Consider the following 20483-nt stretch of genomic DNA (forward strand, 5'->3'; position numbering starts at 1 on the left):
AACTGGATTCATTGCTTAATACCCTGAAAATAAGTGACCAGACCACAGAAATTGACCTTGCCTATCTCTTTTCTACTACTGGTGTAATCCCTTGATCATACCAGAATAAAGATGCTCTTAAGTAAAAGAATGCAATTGTCCCTTCTCATGGCTAATCCATCATGGAATACTCCTCTAAGCAACTATCACATGAGCTTTTATCCATGCAGATTCAATAACAGCATCACGAATGACTTGGTGATAGTTCACCCATGCAGACAATTAATTATTCAGCAAATACAGTACTTGATCTGTTTATTCCTTTTTCTGCTAACAGTTAAATACAAGTGACACACCTCTGTTTCCCTACGTACACAGCAAATCACTGACCACATTTTCCCAGTGGTTCTGCTTTACAGCCTGTTAGGCCAATCAAGGGCTAACACCAGAGTCTAAATAATCAGATTAGGAACATCTCTGGTGTCTAGTTTTCTTTCTGTATTTTTTTTTCTTTTTGATGCTGTTCAAAACAGTAAAAGGCCATCAGATATGATATTCTGTTTGATCATTTCAGCAAGTATTGAATTGCTTGGGATTTTTCTAGCATGTCTCTGGATGATTCCTTGAAGCATCTTTTGATTTGTGGCAAATGTTTCAATTAAACTCTTTATGTATGTTAGACAAAGGAGTCCGATTTCTCGAGTAATTAAAAATAATTTTATACTTTTACAGGTATGCATCACCTCCAAGGAACATTACACCATGCTTCAGAGTGACATATTTATCACAGAAGCTGGCTGTGCAAATAAAGGATGTTAGAAAACTTCCAAAGGGGCTGAGACAAACCAGGACAAAACCTTTTTCAGTATGAGTCAGTTAAATGTCAAGACAGTCCCCATAAAGCTTGGGCATCTGATTTCCCTTCTGGCAGAGAGATAATTTTAGACTGATGTGTCAAATTAGTGCTTTAAGTGAGTTATATCCTGTGTGAGAAGAACCACATGACTCATTACAAATCCATTTAAATGTTAAAAGTTTGGAGTAAAAGGGCAAAACTATAGGTAAAACCAGTGGGATAGGATATCACCTTTTGTAAAATTGTAAGAGTAAGGATGCTAATGAAAACCAGAACAAGACAACAGCAAAAATAAACCCTGAAACTCCCAAGTAACAGCTCTTGCAAAGAGTCCCTTTGGAACAACTTGTACACAACCTTGCAGTGCAGTTTAGTCTTGCTGAGATGGTGGCACACTTTGCTTTTTGCATCCATAGGCAGTCATGGCCAGATCCTGTGCTGATGTAACTCAGCATGGCTCTTTTGACTTCAAAGGAATTATTCCAATACGAGTAAAATAGCCCATCCCTTCACCCTTGTAACCTAGTAAGGACTTTAATCCATGTTTGCAAGGAATTCCAGAACACAACCTTTAGCAGCTTAGCTCTAGCAGCAGCTTACAAGTCAGGTACAATAGTAAGGACTTGCTTGTTTTCTCAATACAGATTTATTTATAAAAGCAACATATATCTTATGTAACTTATATCTCAGTTCTGATGTTATGATTTAATTTGATGTTATTAAATGAGAGTGTTAAACATTCTGAAGTTGACTTTCCACTGCTCCTCTTGGAACATTCAGTATGATTAAATAAAATAACAATTACATGAAACCCTGTCTTGTGAAAGCACAGTTTCTGAAAAATGTCAAAGAGGGTATTTTAACAGAAGGAACCAGTTCAAATAGATAACCATGGATTTGAAGCACTAAATATGCATGACCTAAATTTTCTGTGTATTTAATATCACTCATGATTAGAGGTCAGAAGTATTATTTCAACCCATCACAAAGCTCCTGGTAAGAAACAGATGTAAATAAAGAAGTTCACAGTCTTCTCCTGACTTACTGTTACTCACCAGATATCTCCTCTAGGCACTGTTTGGCAGTCTTACTAAATGACAAATCCATTTTAGTAGGACTGGTACAGGAGTCAGCAGGTGGTAAAGAGGTACTGTCATTTTCTGAGAGAGTTCTGAAATCAAGCAAAAAGATAGATTATTATTATCTATCATTCATGTATTCATAGAAAAAAGTACTACTTGCAGCTCCATCTAGAATCATACCACTATAGGGTGAAAATATCATTTTTGTCACATTCTTATTATGCTAGTGTAAGTCCTGCTACACAAATGTACAAGCAACTAGGGTTTCTCTCTCTCTCTCTGCAGGAACAACTTGTAGCTGTGAAATTTGAAGCCATTTTTTCCCCCACTTATTTTTTTGCAGGATTTGTCAACCAGATCTAGTCAGAATCCATTTGCATTGGTTAAGTCACATCCCTGCACATACATAAAGGAAATAAAAACTTGTAATTGATGAAATATTAAGTGAGAAAGGCCATGTGGGAAAAAGCTTATGCAAGGCTGGATGGAAATATGGCCCAGATATTTAAATCTGTGTGCAGCTTGTTTTGATAATGCCCCTTATATAGCTCCAGGGAATGGGATAATACAAGTTTTTCTATTAACTTTCTGACAAATAGCTCTTATTTTCTTTGAGGGTATCTTTCTTTGAATATCAATGATAAATTATAATGGGAATGCTTTGTTGAGTAGAGTTACTTTCTGTTGTATGAAGGTAAATAGCAAGAAATACATGAGCGCATTGATTAAAATAAAAAATACCTCACACGCTTATTGCCTCTTCTTAAGGAACAGCTGTAGTATGTAGTTTACACTGGAACTACTGAACTATGATGTCATCAAATATCAGCATGTACCACCATGTGTATACAGTAAAAGAATACATCTAAAGATGTATTTTTTTGAAATAAAATTTTAAAAGATCTTCACTTAGAGCTTAAGTTCTTCCAGGTTTCCTGACATGAATAGCAGTCCCTTCTCTGATTTATTAAAAGACTGGTGAAATATTTATATCCTAGTTTTAAAATGGGACATTTATAGTTCAATTTTCAAAATTTACCATAGAGTGTTTCCAATGACTAACTAAACTGAAAACAGAAACATTTAACTGTGCAATGAATCTGTATTTTATAAATAAAACTCATAAAAACAGTTACTTATCTCTCAAAATAATTTTATAGCAACTTATTTTATGAAATAAATTTCCAGTTAATATTTTCTTTAAAGTTACTTACTAAATAGATTTTTTCAGTAATTCCTGACAGTAGATGAGGAAACAGATATCTGCACAAAGATAGCGCAAGTCCTGACATGGTGGCATCCATTCATTAGAACCATTCAACTCAGAAATAGAAATACAAATTATGCCTGATCAGATGCATTGCCTTTCTTATCAAGTTTTGTACTTTTGAGATGCTGGAAACAGACAACTGCTCTATAAAAACTATTTTTGGTACTTGTCTGTCACACACACTGGAAACACAAGCTCGGCACATACTGCAAGGTTAACCATGTCCTGCCAACCTTGAATGTAGTTTTACATTTGATGCTTGAGAGAAGAGTCTCAAGTAAAAAAAAGCTCACTCTATCCTTCTGCAGTGAACACACTCTGAAATTCCACAGTCCTGCTTGCTTTCCCAAAGGGCTTTAAATCTTCAAAATTTTAATTGTCTGAGGAAACAACAGAAATCTTATGGAGGACTATGGATTTCACAGCAACCTAAGTTCTGCTTGCTTGAGAAAACTGGTTATTTGTTCTGGTACAGATGGACTAGAAAGCACCAGCACTTGGGCAGCTGTGATGGAGATACCCCAAGGAGGGAGCAGGGAGCAGGTCTCTCACAAGCTCTTTTTCCAGAAGGTCTCCAGGGGCTTGCTGGCTGCCAGCACTTCCACACCAGACCAGCCTTTTCATGCATGATGGCCAAGGCCCTGATTTTCTCTGGAGTCAAGCTTAGCCCAGAGGCACTGAGAATGGTGAAAGATTAGCCTAGGGATGAAAGACTTCCAAGTAAAATCGTGTATGATTTTGGGGGTCTTGGGGAACAAGGAGGCCCAGGTGCACACTGGGTACCTAAAACTTCAAGTTGTGTTGCTGTGGGCCTGTTATGGGTTGTGACATTCGACCAAGCATGTAAATGCCTCATAATTTTTGAAAAACGGGAAATGAAATTGTGAGGTTCAACTTCTCCTATACTTTCGGCTTTAACAGCCTTTCTGTGGGACATATTAATCCTGTGAACGAGTCAAGTGATCTCTGCAGGAGTACAGCACAGATTAAGCTCAAAGAAAGTAAACAGCAAATTAAGTGATCTTCTCATTAACCTTGCACACTGGCCTTAATGAATGATCCTCTATCCTCTACCTATTCACAACCCACTGCCTTAAAAATAATTAAATTCTTGCATCTCTCTTGATATCAAGAAAAGGGAAAAGAATTTCAGTTTAGTTAAAGCCAGCCCAGTGGTATTTCTTCCAGTGCAGTGCATCTACAGTGAAGGTTAATTTAGGAAACCTTCATGAAAACAAGACAATCTGTTTCTATTTTAATCATGGCAATCAGAGAATATATTTATCCCCAACCCACTGAGTTACATGCTACCTATTTGTAAGAGTATCAAACTCACTTAATGGGACAAATCCTTCTTTCAATCAGACCTGCATAAGCTCATTCATTCTGATTAAAATGAGCCTGTACAGGGTAATTAAGAACAGAATTTGAAACACTACTTAATAAGTGGTCTCTAACGCAGTCAGTCATTTCCTGTCTCTAACAAAATAGCCAACCTTAGATAAACAGAGATAACATCAAAGATTTGTTTGCTTTTAAGTTGACATTCCAAAAGATATCAGATGAATATGATGGCATTTTTCCAACATCTCTTTGAGATGCAGCTGTCTTGAATGTGTATCACTGTCAGTGTAACAGACTGGCAGGACCACGTCTGCAATATGAGCAGTTCAATTACCCATGTTCAAGAATTGTGAGTTAAATTGGGAACAGATGCAAGGAAGGGCTACTAGGATGTTCATGGGGAAGAAGAAACCCTTCTTAAAAAAAACCAGAAAACAAAACCAGAAAGAGTTGATTTGGTCTAGCCTCACAAAAGAGAAGGAAGGGGATGGGATTATTGCCTCACATATTTAAAAAGAGCAATCAAAGAGAGGGAAAACACCTTTTTAAGTCAAAGGACAATATCAATAAAGTAATAAATGGATGCAACATTATCATGTAGGATGCAAACAATTTCTAAAAATGTTATGAGTGAGTTTCTGCAGGAACCTTCCCATTGTAGTAGTGGGTTTTAACCAGTTTAAATTCAGTTGGTTTATGAAAGGGTTTGTAGGGCTGCCAGTTACAGAAGCCTGAACAGAATATTTCTTTTCGTCTTTTATGCTGCATTTTACTGTTTAGTCAAAGGAATAAAGCTACACTGTCTGTACAGCAATTTAAAAGAATAACTTCAGACCATAAACAGAACGCAGATGATTTATCAAGCTAATCTTTTAACTCAGCATTAATCAAATATGTGTTTATAATGATTTCTTCACTTATTATGCTTCTTCCCATCTCTTAAACTAAAATCTCTACAATGGAAACTTTTCTTGCACAATTACTTGAAAATCAATCATGGAAAAATGGGAGGATTTTTCTAAAGACCATGTATTTGTTACAAGTAAAACTGGTGAGTGACAATGTTTAGCACTACCTACAACTGCAAAACTTTGGTAGTGATTGTTGCTTTATTTTCACAGCAGCAATGTAAATAACCGGAATCAATAAAGCACTGCAGTATGACTTTGAGTCCTCACTTTATTGAAGAAAGTATGTTTAGCAGCATAATCTATTATTAACAAACACAATTAACTGACGGAATATTTTTTACTGTAAACTTAGTTTCAACTCCACAATCAGTGACACAGAAGTAGCTTCTGGTCATTAAAACTGGATAAATGTGGCTTCAAGGAACCCTGCACATGCTATGTTTGCAGGATCCTTGAAGAGTAGTATATATTTTTTTTCCCTAAGCCTGTATGAAGACATCCTGAACAGGCATCTGGAGCTGCATTTCACTGTGATTCCAGAGATACAACCAGATTATATCCTCCTTCCTATCTGTCACTGCTCTGAAGCTCCTGCACACCCTTGAAGCTATGGCCTAGTAAAAGAATTGTGTTAATCACCACGTAATAAAGGAGTAGGGAGGAAAATTTTACTAACCAGTAACATGCTTATTTATTACACTGATATTTCCTTTTTCTGCCCTATCTATTGAATACTTTAGTCCTTACAGAATCATTAAGTAATTTAGATCAGAAAGATGTTCTAGTTGCCATCTGGTCCAATGACTTTCTTAAAGCAGGTCTGGTTACATTAAGTTGCTCAGAGCCCTGATTTGCTGGATCTTGGGCATGCCCAAGGACAGAGATTCCACCTTGCTCCACAGCCTGCACCAAGTATTTCACCAACCTCAAGGTAAAACCATATTTTTCTAACTTTCAACGAGCACCTCCCTGCTGTAACTTGCATCTGTTACCTCTTATCCTCTCACCCTGCATTTCAGAGAAGAGCCTGGCAGCATCTTACCTACACCAACCTATTAGGTAGATGAAGGTACCAGTTTCTTACTCTGCAGGGACAAAAGAAGTGCCAAATTGGTGTTTGTAGTCCAGCATTAACACTACAATAATATCTCTGCAAGACTGCAATTCAGACACTGTTGAAACTTCTCCCAGATGTTGTTATCATCAAACTAAAATTCAGATGGAAAATGGAAATTTAAGCAATGCAGAACATAGAAGTGCAGCTCAGGACGATGAGTGGTCAGCTAATTCTCTGCAGCAATTTCTATACTTTCAGCATTTAAGGCAGTAAGCAATTCCTGAGCACTACAGCCCCTGGGATTTGAGAGCTTCAGATTCTATATTTGAGCCATGGAAAAGAGACCTACTAAGCTCTCACACTGGTTACTGGAGGAGTCAGTAAAATAAAGCTGAAGTGCAGTACATGCATCCAGTTATAACCCAATGTTCTCCTGAAATTCAGAAGGATTTCTTGTTTTGTTTTCATCAATGTACCTTTCTCCTCCCATTTTCACTGTAGCCTACTAGGTACTAAACTTCTGGGTTACTCTTCTCCATTTGAAATTTAAGCACTACTAGGAACACAGCTAAATTCTAAGGCTAATTTCAATACAAGTTTAAGGGACTCAGGAAAATGGCACAATTTCCATCCTCCTACAATTCTGTCTAAGTAGAAGAACGTGTAATTTTAAGCAGTGGCTGGTGTACTTTAAACAATTATATGGTCTCTTATGCCTTCCTACTGTATCTCTCTTATCAAGCTTTCTGGCAAATAAATTACATCTACTTCAATCATGTATCAGTTGGACTCTGCGGTCAACTTCAGAGGGGACACATACGGGACTGTAAATAATATATTCACAGCCACATTTGAAAATAAATGATCACTTTCTGGCAGAATGGAAGAATTTAAATTATACCCATTTAGATTATCTCAAATGCAACTCTGACTGTTGCTGTTAATCTTTGAAGAGAAGTAATAATCCCATAAGAATTTTGATGTCAGGTGTTTAAGAGGAATAAAAATACAACGTGATATCAGATGGGGCAAAGGACCAAGACTGCAAAGCTGAGTAGCGCAATATGCCACTTGAGAACCTCCCAGTAAAACAGTATTTTCTATCTACTGTCCATTAATAAAAATATACACTTCTTGAAAACATGGCTGTTAATAACTCTTTCAGGTTTGCATTACTTACTTAAAGAAAATACATGGCAATCTCAAAAAAACCTCCTTGGAATACTTCCTTTTCCTTACAAATCTTCCTTTTCCTCAAATCTATCCTTTTGGTTAACAAAAAAATATTTCAAAGTATGTGGTATCTGCAGGTATCAGCAGCAAATCAGAGAAAGCACTAGCTTACTTATGCTTGTGCTAGCAGTCTAAATAGATGACACAAGTATATTACAAGATTCTGAGGAACTCTGGATAAAAAACACTGTATTTTTACTAAATTTTGTTGACTTTTTTTACAAGGACTGCAGTACAAACTCACAGAGCCTAGATATTCCTTGTAGCTGGCAAAAAACCCTGTTAGTCTAAATGGTAATCATTGTTTACTAGCTCATATACAACTCTTACAAAGCACACCTGAATATTCTGTGTATTAATTGTGGTAACTGCTTTGAAAACAATTATGTTGAAGAACAAAAAATGTAAATACAGTACCCCAGCTCTTGCTCATTTCCACTTACCATATATCCATAGAAATAAATATGCCAACTTTGAAAATTTGGATATTTTATCCTTGGTTATATTTATATTTTTCTGTGAAATCACTGTGTGGTATTACAAAGCCCTCGAGATTTTTGAGAAATTTAGTTACTGTGTATTTTTGAGTCAGATTCTGCACAGAGTTAGAGAGATACATACTGAAGCAACCTGATCAAAGTCAGTCTTTACTCTGGGTTTGTGGCATTTTTTGAGATCAGACACTGGCTCTGAGAATTTTATTTTCATGTGAGATTTAACTTCAAATGCAGTCTCCTTTGCTGTTTGTTTGAAGCAAAGAGACAATTATTAGTAACGAATTTTACTGGAAGATGCATACTTCTATCACCCTTTAAAATTCAGAATACAGTTTGCTTCAAGACGAAGCTTAAAACAACACTAAGACATCTCTATCACGCAATGAAATGGCATCAATATGTAGTAAAATAGCCATTAAAGAGCACACACATCTGAAGGCAAAGCATAGCTCCTTTTTCTCTCTCCTTATATATGCACCCTAACACATATGCAGGCTGTCCCGTGTACCACACTACAAATCCTCTGTATCACTGAGGTTATTCCAGATAGTCACATGCATATTAAGTGCATCCACTGATACATCTAATTGAAGCTCAAGAGGCTTCACTGCATATTAGAATAACCCATACTGAGCCTTTTCTTCCTCCCATATGATTTCCTGAACTTATCAGTCATCCAAATTGGTTTTGAAGCTATGTTTAGTTGTGTGTAACGATATATGTACTTCCTCAGAGCCTACTTCATCACCTCTTTAATTTTTAGCCAAGATTATCGAGAGTACTACTCACTAACAAAAACTGGCAGTGTGTTTTGCTTAGTAATGTATTTGTCATTTTATCAGATGTTAAATTTACCCACAACTGTAGCTAAAGCCCTCCAACAGCTCTGACATCTGACATCTGAAAACATTATTCAAATCACCCTGTCAATCTTTCTACACTTTTTCTATCTTCTGAGTTGTACAACAATGAAATCTCCCAGCTTCTCCTCAACTGCTCTATCATATAACAAAATAAATTCAGAGAAATGTTGATACATTTAACTGTTCATTCTTTTCCAGAGCCTTGGCCATCTGAAGACTTACTATTGCCTGTAAAAATTAACTGCCTCCAGGAAGTTGATCTACACCTAACTCATGTAGAAAACTAAACAGGAAAAGAACTGCAAACACCAACATTTTCTGTCTACACAAACTGTTGAAATATTTTTGAATACTTGTAAAAGTTTGTGTATGGTTTTTCTTCAGCTATCCACCAGTACTGCTACACATTCTGAAAACAACAAGAGTTTATTTTATGATCTTTTAGGAGAACGGTGAGTTCTAAGCAAATATTATCTAATATCAGCAAATAGATGTTGAGGTTCTTAGAATGCAAACAAGAATATTCACACTAGAAACCTGACTCAGCCGTGACCTTTCAAAAGCAGCACAAAGAATGTACCATGTGATCTGTATTTCTAATCAAAACACCCTGAATTTAAAATGGCAAATATTTGCAGTGGATTGCTTTTGTACAAGGTAAAGACTCAGAGCTCTTGTACAAAATTGTTCATACAGTAATATTTATTAAAAAATAATATTAGGAAAATATTGGCATGATGCTGTGACAGAAACTGGTGGATAACAGCGTGATCCACCATTACTTTATCCCTTTTAGCTCTCTTTCCTAAATAGTAGCACAAACCCAATTTTCCTCCATGATCTTACCTATAAATGAAAGGAGCTACCGTGGCAGTGTTGGGGTGGCTGTATTGCTGTTGCTGAGGAAGCTGGACTACACCATTTCCTGTGCCCTGGCCACTGCCTGCAGCCATCGAGGCTGACAGAGCTGCAGAAGATCCTGGGGTGAGAGCAGCACTTGGTTCTTTCCCTTCAGAAGAAGCAAGACCAGAGGAAGGAGAAGCCTTCTCACTAAGCTGAGATTTTGGTGTTGATTGGGACTGGTTTCCTTTTGTAGTCCTCAGTTTTTCAACCTCCTTACTCCCTGTGCATGCGGAGGAAGTGCTCTGTTTTGCTGTTGGCACCTTTGATCCAGGTTTTGGGATCCCACTAGAAGATGATACTAAATTTTCTTTCTTGGCTGCTGTTGTCTTGCTTCCCTTTGGGATTAAGCTTGCAATTTTTGAGCTCTTCTTTGTAGATGATTCAGTGGCCTGATCCTTCTCTTCCTTGACTGCTTTCTCAGTGCAAACTTTGTTTTTGTCCCTGTTCTTTTCCTCTTTGTCCTTTGGCTGTAGCAAAGACTTTTTATTGCTGAGATTTTTGCTGCCAGCTTTTGGAGGGGTTAACTTCGGTGATACTTTGGGACTGCTACTTGTGGAGCCGCCGCCGTTCACCCCACCACTTAAGACATCCATTTCACCACACTCTGAAAAGTTGTCATCCTCTCTCCCACTGTCACTGGGTCCTGAGCTCAGTGACAAAGGAGGTCTCAGAGCAGTCCTAGCATTAACCAGCTTGAATTTTTCCAGCATAGATTTTTGACCAGAAGAAGGGGGCTTAACGCCTTCAGAAGGGGGTGGCTTGAGCCTGTCTGAAGTTGGAGTAGGGGAGGTTGCGGGACTGGGCTGCTTCACAGACAGCATGGTAGAGGTCGCACTGTGTTTGACATTCATGGATTTGCTGCGCCAAGGCTTGCTGGCACTTGGAGAGGGTATGGCAGAGACCGGCTGCTGCCCGGTGCTGGTAGGATGCTGCACATTTCCATTCATGCCTGCAGAGGGGTGAGGGCCTTTTGGTGAATCTGCTTAAAAAACAGAAAAAAACCATAATGGTATAGTTACTCTCCCATCACCTGCTTGAAGGTGATGTCCTACTCCCCTGGCATTTAAGACACACTTACATGTGATCTATAATAAACATAATTTATATGTGCATAGAACATGAAGGATGCCAACAGAAAACACCTATCTTTCCTCCTGTGGAAGGAGGGCTTTGGTGGATCGATGTCGTGTTTTTTCCACAGGGTCCCTCGTGGAGACGCTTAGGCAGCGCTCTGCCAGCACCCACGCATGCACACCACCTCACCTTCGCAGGTGGTGGCGAACAGCCGCTCACACACACACAGTCTGTGCAGGAACCGGAGACAAAGTAGTGACAGGGGTCCAACACACTCAAAGGAAGCAGGGACAAAGAACCAAGAACGAAACCTGAGTGTGGTTTTCTCTCTAAGGGTCCCAGGGCCGGGCACAGCATCAGAAGCGAATGGTTTGAGCGCTAGGGGGCAGAGGCAAGGGTGAGTGACGTAACAGGGGCCAATGGGAGAAGGGATGGGAGGGGGGAGAGAGTCAGTAACCTGTGGAATCTTGGTAAAGGGAGAACTTTATAGCACAGAGGTTTACTGAGAGACCACTTTCAAAGCAACGTGGGGAGTGTAAAGTGGACTTTGCCACCGCAACATCCTCCATTATGATGGTGTGGTTTAATACTTCCACAAGCCCAAGAAAGCCTCAGAAACACCTTAATTACATCAATTTCGTTATAAAAATCAAACCTTCCAGTTTAAGATTTAACTTTTAATATGTAATGAAGAAATTCTTCCAATCACCTGTTGATAACAAAACACTGAGACATAGAAGAAAAAAAGAATGCTACAATTCCGGCAGAAAACCAAAACTGGACAAAGATGGGTTTGATGTTTAGTGCTAGAAAACCAAGGTTTTGGGGAAAAGGAGGAGGACTGAGTAATACTGAAATTAAATGGATAAAATCAATATTCATAAAAGCAAAAAAGACAGGTGACTATACATTTTTTAGTTTTAAGTACTGTTAACAATATTTAGCAGCTCACTTCAGGAACTTATCCCAGTACACCTTCATAGGTGGGAAAAAAATTTACCAACAATTTCACTGGTGTCAGTACTTGAAAGTTATAGTGATATATCATCTGCACGGGTACAGCAATGATAGTTGGTTTGGGTCTGAACTCAGGTAGGTACAGAAGGCTCTGGCACATTCAGTACATTTATGTCACCCAGGACTTCAGTGAATCTTCAGAATGAATGAGAACAAGGCTCCCTCTGCAATAATCAAACGATGCCAGTAAATAGGTGTGATTTTCGTCATCTAGCCTTATTAAGCAAAACAAACCAATGCATGAAAGGGTTAAGATCTTCTGTATGAAGTTCAGATTCCCAAGACATATCTGAGTGTATAAACACCATCACTCCCGGAGCACCAGAGAAATGGAGTGGTAATGGCAATCAAATCATGTGGTACATAGCTATTTCAGCAGCTGATGTATTTTCTTTTAGTGGCGCTATCTTGTCTTGCTATTCAGCATTGAGACTGTCAATGATTTAGATGTAAGCCTGCCTATAGTATACTGAATTCTGTACTACAAAAAGCCCATGAAACATGCAGTGCAAATACAGTTTGTGTAATGACAAAAGGAGTGCTTGATGCCTGGCATACACACATAGTATATCATACCTTGGGGCTCCCCTGTCTGAATCAGATCTTAGAACGCTGAGGACATTTGTCCCTTCAGCACAGAGTATGAAATTATGCATCATTTCCATTTTTGCAGTCTCAGTCCTAAACCTCAAGTAAAGATTCAACTACCCATCTGGAAGTCTGAAGGCTGCTAATGCATTCAAGAAAGGCAGAATTTTGAGAATACTGAAAGGGAACCTGGTTTTCCTTTAACAAGAGAATGCAAACATAGCAAAATTTACTGCTCTGGATAGCATTAAGAAGTTCTAGTTCAAAAATATAAAAAAAAAAAATCTGAGCAAAAGTAACATGACAACATGTAACATTTTTACTTGTTTAACCCTATTAACAACTAGTTCCATTAAGCCAATCACCTCCACCTTTATAGATGCTATATAATTCCATCTGCCCAGGGTTTTTTGTGTACTCCTCAGCCTGGTATGCAAATGCCACAGCGCTACATGGGGAAAAAAGGTTGATGAAGGGACTGGAGCATCTTTCTTACAAGAATAGACTGGGAGAGTTGGGCCTGTTCAGCCTCCAGAAGAGACGACTGGGAGGGGACCTCATCAATGTATACAAGTATCTGGAAGGAGGGTATCAAGTCAGGCTTTCCTCAGTGGTGCCAGCAATTGGACAAGACACAACAGGCAGACCCTGATGCATGCAAAGTTCCACCCAAATATGTGGAAGAACTTCTTTACTGTGTGGGTGACTGAGCACTGGAACAGATTGCCCAGAGAGGCTATGAAGTCTCCCTCACTCGAGATATTCAAAAACCATCTGGATGCAACCATGTTCAATGTGTTGTGAGATGACCCTGCTTGAGCAGGGGGGTTGCACCAGATGACCCACTGTGGTCCCTTCCAACCTGACCCATTCTGTCATTCTGTAAATGAGCTCATTCCACCTTCACAAAAGGTTTCAAGCAGCTCTACCGAGTCCTGTTCTAAGCAAGAAAACATTCACTGGTGAGGCTTGCTTCAGAGTATTTTTTGTGACAGGTGAAGTTACAGAATATTCCCCAGGCTCCAGGTTGCAGCACAGAGCACCTTTGGTGGGCAGCTGCATAGCTGATCCCTTGGGACCAAGGCAGGAATTATGGCTGGGCCCCTGCTCTTGTCTAGTGAGCCTCAGATGCTGTAAGAAAGCCTGGGGCCAACCACAGCTGTTGGAAATTACTGCAGCCCTCAGGCTTACTTAATTTATACCAGGAATCAGCCACAGGGCTGATAGCTCAGAAGTGGATGCGCACTTGTACACATCTTGTCTTGCATTAAGCTAGCCCTAAATACACAGGAGGATTGGGATCTTAAGCTAAACCAGTAATTTTGCAGAAGAACAATTCACCATAAGAATATGCAATGCTGATGCAGAGTACATGTAACAATCTGTGAACAGTGGGATGCCACTACATTCTGTTTTATTAGTTTTGTTACATATTTATGGCTTCAGGCTATTAGTTTAACTACAAAAAAAAAAAAAACAAAAAAAAAAAACAAAACCAAGAAGTGTTCTGATTAAAAAGAAGAATGCCTGCCTTGCCATATTTCCAGCTGTATAATACTAAACTCATTAAGGGGAAAAATGTAAAAAGAAGAGTATTTACTGTTTCATCAACAGCTTGTTCTGCTACATATATAGCAAAAAAATACAGGTTCCCGGACCCACTGGTATTTGTTTGATCCCTATGTCACAAACCATAAACAGCAACAAAAAATTACAGAGAACTTTAGCCTGCCATTAATCTTAAATTAAAAGGGCATCCTTAATGTTTCTGCAAGGAATGTGAACTGCATGGTCTCAAGAAATATTGACAACCTGTCTGTATGTTTAAAAATACGGAATTAAAAGATCTATTTCCCCCTCACTTCCAGCACAAATGAATTACTTGAAGCTGCACACAATTAACTGCTTTCTGCATGTTCAGTTGGGCTTGGCTTTAGCTGTTCATTACATGAAACCTGTCCCCACCTTGTGGTGATTTTGAGACAGAGTGAACCCAACCTATGACAAGGATTTCTTATTTCTGTAAACTAAATTTTACAAGAAGTCAGTCTTCTATTTCAGGCTTAACCCCTTATTCCTGAGATGCACAGTCAGCTTCTGGTGAAAACGGTTTTGCATTCTGCTTGAGAACTCAGTGCTTCAGAGCTCAACCTCCACTGTAAAAGCACAGCAGAAACATCCCCAGGTGTTCAGTGCAAAAAGGGAAATCCTACCAGAACCCAGCAAGACCACGATGATCAAATGGACATTTTCAAATCCACTTTTCATAGGCTGTTGAACAAATAAAGGACATGTGAAGAGTTGAACTTGGGCCCAGTACATAATCAACCTCCTTTGTCTTCTGCGGCCTTTACTGTGTGCTGTGCTGCTGGAGAAGACAACCTCTGTAACAACAGCTCCTCCACTGCAGCAAAGTTACGTATAATAATCTAAATATTTAGGCAGGCAGATCATCCACTTTTAGTCACTCACAATAAAAAAGGTTAGTAGAAAATGGAAAAGTTGCAAGGGGTTGCTACAAGGATATTTGAAGGAATGGGAGGTCTATCTAGTGAGATTAAAAGAATTCTGCTTATTCAATTCTCCCTTTCTAGCTTTCCGTGAGAATGTAGCTACCCCTTAGCAGCACAAGAGGACACCTGGAAAAATAGTGGCACCAAAAGAAACATACACCAACTAATTATAGATGTACATACTGGCCAGAGATGAGCAACAATTTGCATCATCACACAATAGAGTTCCAGGGCAGAGTTTCTCAGAGTTAGTATGGGCAAAATAACGAAATACTGTTAAAACTGAGTTTGGAGAAAACACAAACACCATTTTACATCATTAGATTATATTGAAAAGCTGACAATAAAACCCCATGACATAGAGACCTTTACCAGTGTTCAAATACACTGTTCCTCAGATCTAAGGGCTAAAGATTTGTTTTAAAAATGTGGCATGAATTAGAACATTATATCTTTGCTGTACTCAAAATGTGCTGCTTTTCCACCACCTAATAGCAATCTGAATAATAACTTCATTTAAATAGTTTAATTTTCCTAGTTTTATTTCTATCTTTATGTTATTAACTCAGAGGCAGATAAATCTGACGTCTGAAAAGCAGGCATGTTCTTTGAAATCAAGCAGTAAGCTGCAAAGTCCAGCAAAAATAAAAAACAATTTCACTAAAGCTCCACAAACAAGTTTCAGCTAATGGCTTGTTTAATGTTTTGGTGCATTCTGTGTTTCTGACTTAACCAGAGCTATACACAATTGTCACTATACACCTGTGTCACACAATGGACCGCGTCAGTCGGTGGAAACTGGGCTCTGCTTTGCAAAGAGCAAACCTGCATTTGCTCAGGGGAGCCAGGTTTCTGACTGTGTTGAACTACTCCCTAAGCAACGTTCAAAGGAGATCATATCAAAGAAAGACTAAATAATGGAATACTAAATAAGAGACTGATTTCACATCTTCTTTGGGATGACCTTCAGGTCTCCTTTAACTCTGTGACTACATATCCATTCCCCACTGTGACTGAGTGACCGTGTTATGCAGGAATGGATTACAAGTACTACCTATAACTGGATTTAAAAAAAAATCTTATACTGTATATGTTTTCTGAGGTCTCCTTATAGCACATACAAGAAGGTGTACAACAGAGAAAAATGTAACAACAGTGGTCTGACCTTGAAGAGGTTTGGAGGTCCCAACATCTAACAGCTATTTACCTAGCACAAGTAATTTTTTTGTCTCAGAAATTAGGGCATATGGACTGTGCATCTATTAAAAAAAATGCTGTTAAAGTTATCTTGCTCCAAGCATCTGCATCAGAAGCAAAAATTGACATATAAGGTCTATTACTTGTGCTGCACTGGAAGGAAAAATCAGTTTGTTACTGTATGATGACACTATTTTTTAAAAAGAGGGGGTTTATATTATTGCTATAGTAAGGGTTGAAGTTTGTTTCTAAACAAATTCTTCAAAAATCTCAGGTTACAGAACATCCTAAAATACTTTTAAAAATATCAAAAAAGTACCTGGAAATCTCATTTTAATATTCAAAAATTAGTCACTATAATGACTAAATTTAAAATATAGCAAGGTACAGTTGATTTTCTCTTTAGGCAAAGTAGCAGCACAGTGTACTCAAACACAGGCTCTTGTGTTCTTTTAGGATATTATGAAAGATTATCACTTTGCTATCCTTGCACTTACAAAAGTAATTTTCTCTAATTTTCTGCTTTATACCCTAAAACAAACTTGTATTTATCTTTGATTATCATGCAAATTAATGTTTTTTCATGCATTCTGCTGTTTTGATAGGAAAAAAAAATAACAGATGGAAACATCTCAAATACAGTAGTCTGTAGATATGCAACATTACATCTTATATTTTCTGTAAAATTAATTGACTTTACAAAAAAAGCCACCCCCTTATCCTCTTGCAAGTGATGACTTCACTAAAAACCTCATCAAGGTTCTCATTCTCTGCTGTAAAGAAATGGGGAAGGAAAGAAATACATCATGCAAAAAGTCACATAAATGTACAACGCAATGCAAACCTTAGCAGTCAAAAGACAGTTTCCAAGTAATGAGCTAAGAATATCAGTATCTACAAGCACGTCTCACCTTGAATCATTTCATTCTCACATATTTCAGTAACAAACATGTCAACATTATGAAGCAATTCTAAAACCTAAACTGCTGTACATACCTTCACTCAAGCAGCCACATCTACTTCACTATTGTATTTGTGAACTATACAGTGTGTGCTCAGTTTTCACTCTGATCTCTTTCTAGTTTTAGCCTGGATGTCTTGACACAAACAAGTCCTTGGTAAAATAAAACCCACTATAGAACTATGTGAAACATTCAATCCTGATAGTAAAAATAAAGAAATAACTATTGAAAGGATGGTTTTATATCTTCAGATACAGCTAGGGGCAAAGCGTGTTCATCAGAATTTTGTAAAAAAAATCTGGATAGCTGCCTGTTGCTTGGATGAAGAACATTCACTGCATACTTGTTCCTCCCACAGACCCCAAGGATGCAACCGGGTACTATGTATATAGTATCATTTTCAACTGGATTCTAACCCAGAGATATGAATAAAATGCTGTTCATTACACAAAGGGAGAAAGAAGGGGAGGAAGGGGATAGATTAGTTACACAACTCAGAAAGCTGCATTTTTGCATTATTCTTTTTGAGATAAAGCCTGAAGAGGCACATTTTCCGGAAAAAGAGAGTCAGGGTGAGAGAAACAAAAGGACCCAGGGTACTCAGTTCATTGTCGCAATGGCTGCTCCAAATCCCTGCAAAATTTCATTTCACTTGACTTAATTTTCAATACTTTGTTCAGTATTATACACACACTAGGTAAGATTCTGAAAGAATAGATACATGTAACATTCTGGTGCAAATATAATATTATGATTCTTCTCCATTAGAGGCTAAGATGCAAAGTCCCCTGAAAATGATGGCAGTGTTCCTTTGGGTAAGAGTAGATTTGAATTTGGAATAAGATTATAGGCATCCGATATGGATTAACTTTTACTTTGTAAAAGTCACCCTGTGATACTTCCATCAAAGATGAATACAATATAATTATGACATCTTGAAAGTGTTCACATCTGAACTTAAATCCCAACTGAACCACAAGTCCTAATTCAGACCCCAATTTCCATAGGTCTTCATTACCAAGTCTAAATACTATATTCACTTCTTTGGCCCTTGTGGATGTTTTTTTTACCCTTCTTGTGTGTTATGAAGAGTAAACTTAGTAACCTTAATCCCTTACCTTTTTCATTTCCATTTGCATATTGTGGAGGCTTGTTTTTGTCAATGCTGTTAAAGCTCTGACTTCTCCGATTTAAATTGGAAGCTCCCTGGACCTTGGTACTGCTGCCTGCAGCTGGCACCCTTGAGGGTCCTGGAAGCCTGGAATGGTGAAAAAATTTAGTGAGAAATCAGTGAGAAATCAGTTCATTTTATGAAATGAAACATATAGTGGAGACAGTATGCAAATATCAGATCAGAGTTTTAGACCAATTAAACCCAATGAATCGTAAGCAACAACAAGCAGGAAGATTCAAATTAGTTAGACTCCACAAATGAAAATAAAAGCTTATCTTTACGCACACAAAAGGGAAAAAGATACTTTCTAGAGTCACAAGACATATAAGAAGATGCTTTGCATTTGCCGTTAACATTGCTAAAACAGATTCACCCTAACAAATATTAAAGTGCAATATCAATCTTTATTAAAATCTGTCACTTTTGAAGAGCAAGTATTAAAAAGATCGATTAGAAAGCACAGCAATACATAGTTGAGAAATATTTTGTATCTCTAATAAATGTTTCACAGCTGTGTTTAGCATAAAAGCTGTCTTTTTAGTTATCTTCTTCAGTTATTTTTCAGAAGGCTATTGCCTAAAATACTTCCACCTTACTATTTTAAATGGAAAATATTGAAAATACTTATTTTTATCTAGATGATACAGATGCATTTATACCTTTCAGATGGAAGTACATAATGTAGACTATACAGCGCATTTCTTAGTATCTGCTGCCACCATCTGAACCTTACTGTGTGGCTATGCTAAGGAAAAAAATGTAGATTCTTGTTTCTGGCATGTGTAAGCCTGCATCTTTTTAAATCTCTTTTATGCTGTAAAATACCTTAATTACATGCCTACTTCAAACTTTCCGAAGCACCTTTGTGGGCACCCCCAATCCTTTCCAGTTCTGTTATTTCTTAGACAAAATTAACTGTTCAAATCAGTCATAGACTTTGGCCATAGGAGAAGAGCATCTCTATTCTGTTTCTTGCTTATTGGAATGATTTGAATAATGGCAGTGCAAATTATACCAGAGTTATCAAATTCTGTTAGTTTCACTTTATTATGAAAGAGCAGCATCAGAAGGAAGGAACAAAATCACATTACAAAGAAGTAAAAAACAGTTGATTTCTTCCAAAGTTTTTTTTGTTTGTTTAATATACTGGCATAACAGAAATGTTCAAATAATTTTATTTTCATTTGCAAACATATGTAAACAGATCCATATTCTCTTTCTTTACCAGTTTAAACCTCAGAGAACTAATCCACTAATTATTTTTATGTCTCATTCTGGCCGCCAGCCTGCGCTGCTAGTCTCTGCGCCGAGCCCAGAGCAGACTGTCTCTGCTCTGCAGCTGTACGCATGCTAACCTTTACCGTGACCCATGAATTCGAGTGATCTTCTGTTCCCTGAAGAATGCACTCAAACAAACTTAAAAATCCATTTTCTCCTTCTCATTACCCTAATTTGACAGGCAGTAAGAGCCCTGAGATCATTTGTCAGAGGTAATGACAAAAACAATGAAAAGGCATGTGCAACACTAGAAACTCATCTGTTCTGTTAAAATACAAAATAGTTCTGCATATATTCTGCATGCCAGAATTCAAGAACTTGCCACAATGAGCACATTATGCATGAGGTCATTTTCTCTACACACTTTCCAGTTTACTTCATTTGCTGACTTTTTTAATTGAATTCAGGTTTTAAATTGCTCTTGCAGAATCATGTTAAGCAGCTAAGGAAATGCAAAGAAGAGTATAACAAATAAGGGACAAGTCACATACCTCTGAACAGGCTTCGGAAACACTGCCACAGATTTAAAGTATTAGACAATAAGACTGTTAACCTTGACATGTTGAATGTGGACAAGACAGGAGCATCAACAATAAGGAAAACAAAGACCTATAAATGCAGGTGCGAAGCAACCGGACCATGGTGTAGCTCCTTTCAAGCTATCACCAGCAACTCGCATCGTGTT

The 20483-nt window shown here is 38.0% G+C and overlaps 1 protein-coding gene across 9 annotated transcripts in view; it reads right to left on the reverse strand.

The window, feature by feature from the left end:
- Positions 1 to 20483, reverse strand: part of NAV3 (neuron navigator 3) — a 524494-nt gene that overhangs the window by 120655 nt on the left and 383356 nt on the right. For 7 of the 9 annotated variants that reach the window (XM_042017696.1, XM_042017695.1, XM_042017698.1 and 4 more), the window contains 3 exons: positions 18465 to 18604; positions 9939 to 10977; positions 1891 to 2006 (listed from right to left, as the gene is read on the reverse strand). In XM_042017696.1, coding sequence (XP_041873630.1) covers positions 1891 to 2006; positions 9939 to 10977; positions 18465 to 18604 — 1295 coding nt within the window. Of the gene's footprint in view, positions 1 to 1890; positions 2007 to 9938; positions 10978 to 17380; positions 17484 to 18464; positions 18605 to 20483 lie in introns of those variants that run through there. The other 2 variants (XM_042017693.1, XM_042017699.1) reach the window with 2 other exon arrangements.

The sequence above is a fragment of the Corvus kubaryi genome, unplaced genomic scaffold (genome assembly GCF_017639235.1).
Source record: "Corvus kubaryi isolate FWS band 111438036 unplaced genomic scaffold, C.kubaryi_AGA036_p1.0 137, whole genome shotgun sequence".
In the NCBI taxonomy this organism is placed as follows: Eukaryota; Metazoa; Chordata; class Aves; order Passeriformes; family Corvidae; genus Corvus; species Corvus kubaryi.